We start from the raw sequence: 13806 nt of genomic DNA, 5'->3' as shown, positions 1-13806 counted from the left end.
ATTCCAAATTTCAAGCTTGTAGCTTATCGAGAAGTTACTTAAAGCGCTATGCCATAAGTGTTGCGGCAAATAACACAGGCGGCATAAAACTGATAGTATTTCGTTTGTATGTATGTATGTATGTATGCCTATAACGAGACGATAATTGCCGGCAATGGAATCTTCTTATTTTGGAATTTGTTGCAATTTTTATATGGTGTTATCCAACATACATAAGTAAGTTTGTATGTACATAATGAAAAATGACGCGTATGTGTGAATACATATGTATAAATATGCGTTATGTACTTATATGAATTGATATACATACCTATGTACATATATGAATGTTTTTTGGAATGATGATTACCGCAAATTTCATTGGATTTTTATTGTTTTCAAATTGAATATTTCACATTTTTAGGAAAACTAATTAAAAATGCAATACCTTGAACAAACGCTAAGATAAAAGAGTCGAAAATATCCATTTTAGTTAAAATGAATTATGTACATATATGGTTAAGTCGTTAATGCGGCAAGATTAAAGTTCGGGTGAAACCGAACCAGCCATCCAGCGTTGACCCACCTTTAAATGGTAAGCAATTTAAGACCAGCATTAAAGCAAACAACTTCTGCAGTATTGGTTAAATGTTTAATTGAAAATATATACCTATTTCTTATTTCAAAGGAATCCTCACCGGCCCAGCTTTTATTTTGATTTTGCAATCTAATGAAACCAGAATTAGGAAAGCTAGAGCCACAGCCGAAAATGTGGAATAAAAATTCGCGTAATTTTTAAAATAAGTTGTTCTTATTTTGAGGAAATCCACGCAGGAATAGTACTAAATCCGATTATTCACTAAAATGGGAACCAAATGTAGGGAAAGAATCGCCGTATTCGAAAATTTGATAAAAAAACATTTAATACATGGAGGTGCGAAACAAAGTAATGGACCTTATGAACTCTTGGGACTTTATGCCAACCTCGAACACTACGGACTCATTCATTGGAAAAATAGAGTTGACTTTATGTCAACCTTAAACACTACGAACTCATTCAGTCCATGTAAGGTCTTCACGGACCGCCCAGTTCAACATAACCTATGACAATCTTGGGAAAGCAGGATGGGCATATTGTCAATATTGTTTACATTGTGGAGATTTGAAGTGAGCAGCTAACGTTAAGGCCGCTGTTATGTCATTCCTCCATCGTCTTGTAGTAAGGATCATTGGATTGTGTATCATCTCATCAGCATTTGCTTTACGGTTTGCAAAACTTTTAATTTTTCATCTATTAAATGTAACGCCCATATTTTCCAAAATTTTACTTAATTTTAATTTTGTATCTCAAAGCCAATCTACTCATAATTTTTTAATGAATTATCCTTTTTTTCCATTTTGCGAAATTTTCGATACCGAAAAAGTGAGCCCATTTTCAATGGCAATCTATTATTAAATTATAGTGCTTATGGACGGACGGACATTGCTCAATCAAAAACTTTTTCGGCGTTGAGGATTTTGATATGAGAAGGTCTTTATTCATCTCGATTAATTTTCTGAAAAAAGTATGGTTAACGGTACAGGGATTAAATAAGGGGCGCATCTCTATCATATATCTTTACTGGGTTCCCGGTCATAAAGGATAGATGGTAACGAAACGGCCGATGAGTTGGCAAAGGAGGGTGCAAAACTCGCTGAGTTGACGATAGACGTCCCAATCCGTTTGGGAGAAATCAAAAGGAGATAGGAGTTGCATATGATCCATCAAGCAGGAAAAGCGGGGACAAAAGCGTGGAGCTGCAAAATTTCTAAGATCATGTGCACAGCCTACGATATTAGACTCACAAGGTCGCTCATATCTCTGAAGGGAGAAGACTTAAGGCTCACGATGGGCATACTGACTGGACACTGCCTTCTGGGGTCACATGCTTATAAGCAAGTGTAGGAAGTGTGAACTGCAGGAAGAAACGGATGAGCACGTTCTGTGTTCGTGTCCTGCGCTCGCCAGGTCAAGGTTCCAGATATTAGGGGCGGCAGGGTTGCCAGATCACGACGCAGCAATTAGGCTGGGTCCTATAAAACTGCTAGTATTTGCCAAGAGGGCGTAGTTATTTTCTAATATATGTCCTGGAACCTGATTGGGGTTCTTCGGTTTGGTCGTCAAACAAATTCTGGTAACACTATGGAAACATTCAGTCTATGTGAGGTTTTTATTGACCGGCCAGTTCAACCTAACCTAAACTCTCTATTTAAACATTTGGTATCTCGATATGATGATTACTGAACACCACAATCGTTGCAGGTTTAGACTCGCATTTATACAAATGGCGAATGTCGGTAAAAAAGTCAATGAGTTGCACTATACAAAGGTGGGGCAGTGACCATTTCAGAAACCGTTAAGAATGCCTTCAAACTGTTGCAAAGGACGACAATTGTCATTTGGTAGGACATTGCAATGTTGAGTGCATTTCAAAGAGACAGAACTACAATTAGTAGTGTTTCTTAACGAGATAGTTCTTCGCTTGTGCGAAACTTGTTCTTGTTTTTAAATTCAATATTTGAGAAACAAAATACATGGAAACTTTATGTTTGTCCGTAATTTTGCTATGGCTACCACCTTAGGGAACGTACCCAAATTACGTGACCCCTTTAGGGGGGAGGGGGTTTCTTTAGGTATTACACCTGGTCATGGGGGGGGGGGGGGTGGAGGGATTGGGGCTTTATCACGTGGTCAATAATCTGTAGAAAATCTTGCAATTTTTTTGTGGAATTTATTTAGCGTAAAAAATTTCCATGAAAAATCATCAGAAAAACGTGCACGGTAATGCAGTGGACGACGTGTCTCGCGTGCGACTCCTGCATTTCCTCTCCATGAGACCAAAAGAGATCTTATGTATCGTGGAGCAAAGCGCGGAGTGGATAGACATCGAGGCTGTCGACGAGGAAAAAACAATCACGTCTGAGGAAACTCCTGATGCTACTGCTCACATAATCTACGATGTATCCCAGTGGCTTGATGCTGGAAGCGTATTCTTTATAAAGTTGAATTAGATGAAAATAAATAAATAATAGTTTAAAAAAACTAAAAAAACACGCTTTTATAGCAAACCGAACTAAAAAATAGAAAATAATTTTCAATTAAAAAGAGGTTATATAACAGTAGTAGAAGGTCAAACAATCGTTTATAGTTAATCACCTCAAAGTAAAATTATAATAAAATTTAAGTAATTAACAGAATAATTTAATTCAGAGTAAAAAGCGTGGGGTGCATTTGACTACATTTCATATCTTTCCTCTCAGATAGTTGCCAATAGAATGATTGTAACATTCAATATCAAGCACCCCACGCTTTTTACTGTGAATTAAATTATTCTGTTAATAACTTAAATTTTATTATAATTTTATTTTGAGGTGATTAACTATAAACGATTGTTTTACCTTCTACTACTGTTAGATAAACTCTTTTTAATTGAAAATTATTTTCTATTTTTTAGTTCGGTTTGCTATAAAAGCGTGTTTTTTTTAGTTTTTTTAAACTATTATTTATTTTTAATTGTTTAGTTCAAGTAATTTTAATAGTTTTAGTCGAGAGTGATGAAACCTCCAAACGCACGCGGTCCATGGATGAATCCAACCCCACGGCACCCAAAAGGGCCAAGAAGCAGGGAGGCTGGACCCGGTCTTTCGCCGAAATGGCCAAGGGTCGGCAGATCATTGGCATTATAGACGAGAGCAGCGAAGATGGCAGGATCCCGAAACAACAGTGGAAGTGGATCGGGGCCGCGCTCGCTACGGTGGCCGTTAAGGTTAAAAAGACAACCCTGGTCCACCGCCATCTTACACAGATGCAGGGTGGTTCCAGGGAAATGTCAAGTTAATTGCCTGTGACGACGCCAGGTCGGTCAACCTCTATAGGGCCGCCGTCACGCTGATAGGGGTGGTATATCCGGGCGCGCGCCTTAAGGTAGTGGAGATGTTCCCTCACGACCAAGGGCTAGAGCCTGGTTTCCAGTGACGCAAACGGACCCAGCTGGCATCCTGGAGCTACTCCAGGAGTACAACCCGTCACAGGTTTGGAAGTCAACCCGGATAAAACCGAGCTTGTTCTCTTCACGAGCAGGTACAAAGTACCAAATCTTACATCGCCAAAAATTGGGGGTACGTTTTTAGCGTTTAGCGATCAAGTCAAGTATTTGGGAGTCATTCTGGATAGGAAGCTATTATGGAGTGACCATATAGTGGAGCAATCCAAGAAGGCAACAGCAGAGCTGTTGACATGCAAGAGGGCAATTGGCACCTCCTGGGGATTCTCCGCTATGGTGACCTACTGTATTTACACAGCAATTGTGCGCCCGATTCTTCTTTATGGTGCCTTGGTCTGGTGGCCTGCACTAGCTAAAAGTACCTATCTTAAAATGCTTCAAAAGGTGCAAAGGAGTTCGGAGCTCTGCATTACCGGGGCTCTCGGCTCCACTCCAGATTCCGTTACATACGTACATGGATACATAGATACATAGAAAGATACAGGCCAAGCTAATAAAAGCGTGTTAAAAAGGGCTCCAGTATGCTCTTTCGTAGATATGCCATGCATCCACTTCTATCATTAATAAATGAATGCGTTTTTCGCATTATGTGCAAGGTTTCAAATCTATGGCCATTTGGGGTGGTCACAAGTTCAATTGACCTTATGTCCGTTAACCTTATGCGACCCCACCATAACATTATTGCATTGTCATCGAGACTTGATACGTGTGCAAAGTTTCAATCAAAATTATGGCTATTCCAAGTGGTAATAAGGCCAATTGACCTTATGGCCGTTGACCTTATATCAACACACCATCACATTAATGCATTGTTATCGACCCTTGATACGTGTACAAAGTTTCAATCAAACTTACGGCCATTCCAAGTGGTAATAAGGTCAATTGACCTTATGGACGTTGACCTTCTGTCACCACACCATCACGTTAATGCATTGTCATCGAGACTTGATATGCGTGCATAGTTTCAATCAAACTTATGGGCATTCAAAGTGGTAATAAGGCCAATTGACCTTATGGCCGTTGACCTTATGTCACCACACCATCTCATTAATGCATTGTCATCGGTCCTTGATACGTATGCAAAGTTTCAAATTAATAAGACTTCTAGAAACCGGTGAAAATTAAACTCAACGATTCCGTTACATACAGGCCAAGCTAATAAAAGCGTGTTAAAAAAATGGCTCCAGTATGCTCTTTCGTAGATATGCCATGCATCCACTTCTATCATTAATAAAGGAATGCGTTTTTCGCATTATGTGCAAGGTTTCAAATCTATGGCCATCTGGGGTGGTCATAAGTTCACTTGACCTTATATCTGTTATCCTTATGTCACCCCACCTTCACATTATTGCATTGTCATCGAGCCTTGATACGTGTGTGAAGTTTCAATCAAACTTATGGCCATTCAAAGTGGTAATAAGGCCAATTGACCTTATGGCCGTTGACCTTATGTCACCACACCATCACATTAATGCATTGTCATCGACCTTTGATACGTGTGCAAAGTGTCAATCAAACTTATGGCCATTCAAAGAGGTAATAAGGCCAATTGACCTTATGGCCGTTGACCTTATGTCACCACACCATCACATTAATGCATTGCCATCAAGCCTTGATATGTGTGCAAAGTTGCAATCAAACTTATGGCCATTCAAAGTGGTAATAAGGCCAATTGACCTTATGGCCGTTGACCTTTTGTCAGCACACCATCACATTAATGCATTGTCATCGGTCCTTGATACGTATGCTAAGTTTCAAATTAATTAGACTTCTAGAAACCGGTGAAAATTAAGCTCAAAGATTCCGTTACATACAGGCCAAGCTAATAAAAGCGTGTTAAAAAAAAGGGCTCCAGTATGCTCTTTCGTAGATGGGTCATGCTATGCCATCTATGGCCATTTGGGGTGGTAATAAGTTCAATTGACCTTATATCTGTTAACCTTATGTCACCCCACCTTCACATTATTGCATTGTCATCGAGCCTTGATACGTGTGCGAAGTTTCAATCAAACTTATGGCCATTCAAAGTGGTAATAAGGCCAATTGACCTTATGGCCGTTGACCTTATGTCACCACACCATCACATTAATGCATTGTCATCGACCTTTGATACGTGTGCAAAGTGTAAATCAAACTTATGGCCATTCAAAGAGGTAATAAGGCCAATTGACCTTATGGCCGTTGACCTTATGTCACCACACCATCACATTAATGCATTGCCACCAAGCCTTGATATGTGTGCAAAGTTGCAATCAAACTTATGGACATTCAAAGTGGTAATAAGGCCAATTGACCTTATGGCCGCTGACCTTATGTCAGCACACCATAGCATTAATGCATTGTTATCGGTCCTTGATACGTATGCAAAGTTTCAAATTAACCAGACTTCTAGAAACCGGTGAAAATTAAGCTCAAAGATTCCGTTACATACAGGCCAAGCTAATAAAAGCGTGTTAAAAAAAGGGCTCCAGTATGCTCTTTCGTAGATGTGCCATGCTATCCCCTGCCATTTGGGGTGGTCATAAGTTCAATTGACCTTATGTCCGTTAACCTTATGTCACCCTACCTTCACATTATTGCATTTTCATCGAGCCTTGATACGTGTGCGAAGTTTCAATCAAACTTATGGCCATTCAAAGTGGTAATAAGGCCAATTGACCTTATGGCCGTTGACCTTATGTCACCACACCATCACATTAATGCATTGTCATCGAGCCTTGATACGTGTGCAAAGTGTCAATCAAACTTATGGCCATTCAAAGTGGTAATAAGGCCAATTTACCTTATGGCCGTTGACCTTATGTCACCACACCATCACATTAATGTATTGTCATCGACCCTTGATACGTGTGCAAAGTTTCAATGAAACTTATGGCCATTCAAAGTGTTAATAAGGTCAATTGACCTTATGGCCGTTGACCTTTTGTCACCACACCATCACATTAATGCATTGTCATCGGACCTTGATATGTGTGCAAAGTTTCAATCAAACTTATGGCCATTCAAAGTGGTAATAAGGCCAATTGACCTTATGGCCGTTGACCTTATGTCACCACACCATCACATTAATGCATTGTCACCGGTCCTTGATACGTGTGCAAAGTTTCAAATTAATCAGACTTCTAGAAACCGGTGAAAATTAATCTCAAAGATTCCGTAAATACAGGCCAAGCTAATAAAAGCGTGTTAATAAAAAAAAGGAAAAAGACTTTATAAATTAAGTTGTTGTTCCAATATGTTTTAAATACACGCAGGCTCCGCGTAACGTGGCGGGTGCCGAATTAATAAAAACAAATATAAATCAAAAAAATGTTTTTCAGTTAGCAAAAAATAGTTTAAAATCATACTTATGAACTACTACGTGAAAACTAGTGGGGGAGGGGGGTCTTAAAATATACTACCGATGGTCACCGAGGGGAGGGAGGGGGATAAAAAGTTGTAGAAAATGGGTCACGTAGTTTGGGTACGTTCCCTTACTTTATTTTACTACTTTTTATGACAAACGTTCTTGCAACAACAAATAGCCCACCAATTTATTACTCCATAAATAAGTTGCCATGACCACCAACTTTTGTTTTGGTCAATTGTACTTTTTTGTTTCGTTCCTCTGGAAGATAAGAGCAAAACTCACAACTAAATTAAAACGTTATAGAAAAATCGAAACTGAAAAAAAAAAAAAAAATTAGTTTATGAGCCTTTGGCACACATAAACAAACACACATACGCCTAGCTTGGAAATTGCTGTCCACAACACCAACGAAATCGTATTTCACTAATAGCAGCTGAGTAGGGGCAGGGGTAAAAATAACACGCGAATTACCACAAAAAGTTTAAAAAGAAATTGGGTAGGACATACTTTTGCCTTTAATTCCAACGTCAATTGTATGGCCAGTGCGGAAGAGATTATATGTAATGGGCACGTTATAACGTTGCCCACGCTGGAGGTGGTTAAAGCAGGTGCATCAATTCAATATTTTGCTTCAAAAAATTAAGTTTAATATAGTAAACTATAAAGTTACGTGTAATTTAAGTGTTTTTTATGTACTAATTTTAGCTCCCATAATGGCGCCTGGCACAAATATAGATTGGTTGCTCCATCTGTACTATGCGCGTCGTGATTTTGTACGTTGTCGCATTATAATAGGACGGGAATTATATAGGAGTTTAAATCCAGAATACATCTATTTTGTGAAGGTATGTATGCAAGTATATTTGTATTTACGTGCAAAGAAATTTTAATTATCAGTGCCTGAAACTACAAACTTTTTTCCAATGGATGGTCTTTGTACGAATTAGATTTGATTCCATCCTACAATTGACGATTATTTCAGTTATGGTATTTTGTTTTGATTATCTTGAATTTGAGTAAAATCTGAACAAAAAGGTGTGCGCCTTAAGATATGTAACATTTTTGAAGCTGGGAAATTATTATAGAGCTAAAAGTTATTATGTATATGAACATTTTGAGAAGATATTTTAAAATCTATAGGTTAAGTTAGAGTGCATTCACCCAACAAGCAGAAGGGCAAACCTAGGGCGGATAGCTTATTGTAATACCATTAGATGAGCTACAGCCTTTTGCTCTTTTAAACATGTGTAAAATTTAACTAATTTGATCGTTTTATGTGAAGCAGAATGTTCTCGATATCACCAGACCAACCTCCGCTAGAAAGTCAAAGAGTTGCTTGTTCAAGCATTCCATACGTGTCCTGCACAGAGCTGGGCATCTGCAAAGAAATTGCTTAAACTTTTTTATGTTCTTTTCATCCCATACAGCTCAGAGAGAAGTAATCATTCCCATACATTCCGTGTGTACTACTATCAGACAATAGCCCGTTAATATCCAAAATATTGGACCAAGTTTTTTCAATAAGAAGAACAGTTTTCTAAGCGAGGTCGCCCCTCGACAGTGTTTGGCAAGCACTCCGAGTCTATTTCTCCCATGAAAATCTCTCAGTGAAAACTCATCTGCTTTACAGATGTCGTTCGGAGTCGGCATAAAACAAGTAGGTTCCGTGCCGCCAATTTGTAGTTAAAATTAAAAGGAGCACAACGCAAATTAGAAGAGAAGCTCGGCCTTAGATTTCTTCGGAGGTTATCGCACCTTTCATTTATTTATTTTATATTTTAAGTGGAGAATGGACCGAAAGAGGGACTATTAAGAATAATTAGGTGTCTAGTTCGGCTCCATTTATGCGAATCCAAATATGTCTATACACCTCACAAGTGGGTTCCAGTATCCATCTGACGGGAAATTTCTCTATAAAAACATACACGAACAAGTACTTGTTACTTATATGATTTAACTCGTTCGTTAGCGAGATGTTCTGCGTCGCACAAAAGTAAGTTTTCTAGTATACTGGCCTAATCGGAAATCGTTTGTGGGTAAGACTGCTTTCGGTTTAACTGCATTACAACCTGTCTGAAGTTTACCATAAAGATCTATCGGGAGGGAGTTAAGCATAATATCCAGAGCCCTTGTGGGCGTTGAGGCAGTTTCCATATATATAAGCAGTGTATAAGATTGCTGAACTCATATAATTCTGCAAACTATATTTTTTTTCAAGTCTCGGACACGTAATGACCCCGGTGTACATCCATAATGCTTTCTAAAAGCCTTTTTATACCCACGTCTGCTTCACAAGCGTGCAGGGAATTTATAGCATTCCTGGTGCTGTCGACCCATCTAAGAGTGGATATTTTCCGGTTGCTAGTAGAGCCGTTACCGTTAGCCATTGTGTTGCAAACATTCATTGCAAATGCAAAGCCTGTTCATAGAGAGGATACAAAAACAAGCATAGCTTTGATACAACAAAACATACAAAATATTGTGACGAATATTCACATCACTAAGTGATACTAGCATCCCTAATCCGATAATAAGCAGCCACTCGTATGTACAAACAAATCAATCATCATTTACCCATGTACATACAAGGCAACACAGAGATACTCACCATCAGCCGAAGTAGTACTTACATATACAGACGCATACGGCTACAAACTACAAATATACATGTATATATGGCTTGTAACCAAGCATGAAGTTCGCGAAGTTACTAGACCTTAGGAGAAATGGGTGAACGAGGCGCAAGAGAGTATAAAACCAGCGAATGCTGAGTTGTCAAGAAGCAGTTTGATTTAAATACGCAATTAGTTGTGAAGTAAGAGTTATTGTGAAGTACACTCTAAGTAGTCTAATAAATACCATTTTGCATTATTGAATATTGGGGTTATTTATTCAACAGTTTGGCGATTCGAAAGTTAGCAGAAGGTTTCAAATAAGCGGAATTTCACTAAATTCGTTACAGTATATACATAAATACTGTACGGCAGATTAAACATATGCGCAGAAGGCAATTGGAAAAGTTGTACAACAAGAAATACGTGGCTTTGGCTGAATATGTTTGTCATCTACTCCCCGAAGAAATGTCTTTGAAGTGATTTATAAGGTATAATCGAAACAGCTGTCGCGTTGCCCGTCCTGACGTCTCACTTTTTACATTTTTCTCAAATTATTTAATAAAATCTCTTTTTTTTTTCGAAGGTCTTTAAAATGCACTTCTACTTAATTTTTAACTGAGATATCTCGAAAAAGCTAATTACCCACAATCTGTCATCACTGCCTAGAAATCAAACACAGAATTTATCTGTAAGGAGCCCAGTGGGCAATTGCGAAGTAAAGCCATTCTTGCTAAAGTGCGATCATTTAATTTAAGTAAGCACTTGCAAACTTTTCTGGGTAATAAGATGTTGTTGCTACATCTTTCGCACAAGCATTACATGGAAATTTTATAATACGTTATTTATCACTTCTATTTCAAAGCATTATTTATGATGTAATTGTCAAATGACTAAGAAAATTTTTTCTTGTTTCCTTCTTTGTTTTCGCCAAATCATTCGCACGCCCCTGACTTATGAATTGCATGAATGTCTGCGTTCTTCTTCCAACGATTCCCATACAACATTCAACACTTGACTTGCTGTTTGTAAGCTTAGGGTTTAATTGACCGTGAAGAGGGCAACAATATCGAAGCACTACGCAATTTACAAAAGGCGCTAGAATTGAATACAAAAAATATTGAAACGTACAAGGAGATTGGAAAAACGCTGTGAGTATACAAAAGTAAAAAGCGGCAAATATATCATGAAACTTAGTACATACATACTTTCTCAACACACATATTCATACACTTATGCCATGTTTGGAATTTAGACAAAGTTCTAAGAAATAAATAATAGTTTAAAAAAATTAAAAAACACGCTTTTATAGCAAACCGAACTAAAAAATAGAAAATAATTTTCAATTAAAAAGAGTTTATATAACAGTAGTAGAAGGCCAAACAATCGTTTATAGTTAATCACCTCAAAATGAAATTATAATAAAATTTAAGTTATTAACAGAATAATTAAATTCAGATTAAAAAGCGTGGGGTGCATTTGACTACATTTCATATCTTTCCTCTCAGATAGTTGCCAATATAATGATTGTAACATTCAATATCAAGCACCCCACGCTTTTTACTGTGAATTAAATTATTCTGTTAATAACTTAAATTTTATTATAATTTTATTTTGAGGTGATTAACTATTGTTTAAGCGACTTAAGCTATGAGTTTTTTTTCTTTCGTTTGTTTCATAAGCGCTGAAATTCTCATCCGGCTTATGAAATATTCTAAAGACATAGTTTTAGTTTTTAATTTAAAATTGAGGTTCTTCGAGTAGAAGATGGGGTGCCAATACCTCAGAGCCCAGTGCTCGCCTCCATATCACATTTTTAAAGGGGTCTTCAAATAGAATATGAGGTGGCTCATTAGAGCGAAACCTCAGAGTTCCCTATGCTCGCCCCAACTTAAATAAATAAAGCTGTACCGATGCTTTGCATCGTCCCGTGTTTTAAATACACCATAAATAACATTAAAAATAACAAACTTAATAAAATGCAGTGCATTAAAATAATAATTTATAAAATTATAAATTTAAAAAATGTTTGGTTGCAATGGGCTTTGAACCCGCAACCCCAAACGTTTGAGTCGGGTACGTCATCCACTGTGCCACGACTCATACGCCTACAAGCACGTCAAATTACTCCGTTATAACTCACATTAAACTGCTCGCCCTTAACTGCCCCACGTTTAGCTAACTATAAACGATTGTTTGACCTTCTACTATTGTTATATAAACTCTTTTTAATTGAAAATTATTTTCTATTCTTTAGTTCGGTTTGCTATAAAAGCGTGTTTTTTTAGTTTTTTTAAACTATTATTTATTTTTAATTTTTTAGTTCAAGTAATTTTAAAAGTTTTAGTCGAGAGTGACGAAACCTCGAAACGCCAGCGGTCCATGGATGAATCCAGCCCCACGGCACCTAAAAGGGCCAATATGACCTTAAGGCCAATTGACCTTATGGCCGTTGACCTTATGTCAACACGCCATCACATTAATGCATTGTCATCGACCCTTGATACGTGTGCAAAGTTTCAATCAGACTTATGGCCATTCAAAGTGGTAATAAGGCCAATTGACCTTATGACCGTTGACCTTATGTCAGCACACCATCACACTACTGCATTGTCATCGAGCCCTGATATGTGTGCAAAGTTTCAATCAAACTTATGGCCATTCAAAGTGGTAATAAGGCCAATTGACCTTATGACCGTTGACCTTATGTCACCACACCATCACACTACTGCATTGTCATCGAGCCCTGATCGTGTGCAACGTTTCAATCAAACTTATGGCCATTCAAAGTGGTAATAAGGCCAATTGACCTTATGGCCGTTGACCTTATGTCACCACGCCATCACATTAATGCATTGTTATCGACCCTTGATACGTGTGCAAAGTTTCAATCAAACTTATGGCCATTCAAGTGGTAATAAGGCCAACTGACCTTATGGCCGTTGACCTTATGTCACCACACCATCACATTAATGCATTGTCATCGAGCCTTGATATGTGTGCAAAGTTTCAATCAAACTTATGGCCATTCAAAGTGGTAATAAGGCCAATTGACCTTATGGCCGTTGAACTTACGTCACCACACCATCACATTAATGCATTGTCATCGGTCCTTGATACGTGTGCAAAGTTTCAAATTAATCATACTTCTAGAAACCGGTGAAAATTAAGCTCAAAGATTCCGTTACATACAGGCCAAGCTAATAAAAGCGTGTTAAAATAGTTCACAACGGCATGTCTCCCAAGCCAATTTTTCACTTCTGCTTTTACACTTATAATCCCATTACTCTATGAAACGATGAAGTCAATGCGTAATTATACCTTTCATGAAAATGAAATGGTATATTAACTTCGGCATGAATGTCAAAATTGTAAGTCCTTAAAGGAAAACAGATAGACCCACCAATAAGTATACCGAAATAATCAGGATGAAGAGCTGAGTTGATTTAGCCATGCCGTCTGTCTGTTTGTGTGCAAACTAGTCCCTCAATTTTTGAGATATCTGGATAAAATTTGGTGAGCAGGTATATTCAGGTGTCCGATTAGACATTTGTCGGAACCGGATCGGGCCACTATAGCATATATCCCCCATACAACCGATTTTTCAGAAAATATGATTTTTCTTATATTTTCCTCAATTTATCAGATTGACGCTTCAAACTTCACCATACGCTTTCGCATATTGCACATATTGTTGTCTGAAAAAATGAATGAGATCGGTCGAATATATAGCATATATCCCACAACCGATTGTTCAGATAAAAAGCTTTTCGTAATTTGTGCCCCATTTTAACAGCTAGAAGCTTAAAATTTCACCAAATGC

At 37.9% G+C, this 13806-nt stretch overlaps 1 protein-coding gene across 3 annotated transcripts in view; it reads left to right on the top strand.

Moving 5' to 3' along the window:
- The window catches only part of BBS4 (Bardet-Biedl syndrome 4), a 174554-nt gene that overhangs the window by 27251 nt on the left and 133497 nt on the right, over window positions 1-13806 (top strand). The window contains exons 1-3 of one of the 3 annotated variants that reach the window (XM_067777826.1): window positions 7697-7979; window positions 8077-8216; window positions 11022-11134. In XM_067777826.1, the coding sequence (XP_067633927.1) occupies window positions 7907-7979; window positions 8077-8216; window positions 11022-11134 (326 nt within the window). In that variant the 5' untranslated portion in view covers window positions 7697-7906. Of the gene's footprint in view, window positions 1-7696; window positions 7980-8053; window positions 8217-11021; window positions 11135-13806 lie in introns of those variants that run through there. The other 2 variants (XM_067777828.1, XM_067777827.1) reach the window with 2 other exon arrangements.

The sequence above is a fragment of the Eurosta solidaginis genome, chromosome 3 (assembly GCF_040869045.1).
Source record: "Eurosta solidaginis isolate ZX-2024a chromosome 3, ASM4086904v1, whole genome shotgun sequence".
Taxonomy (NCBI): Eukaryota; Metazoa; Arthropoda; class Insecta; order Diptera; family Tephritidae; genus Eurosta; species Eurosta solidaginis.
The sequence above is the reverse complement of the archived record's forward strand: the minus strand, read 5'-3'. Positions and strand labels throughout refer to the sequence as shown.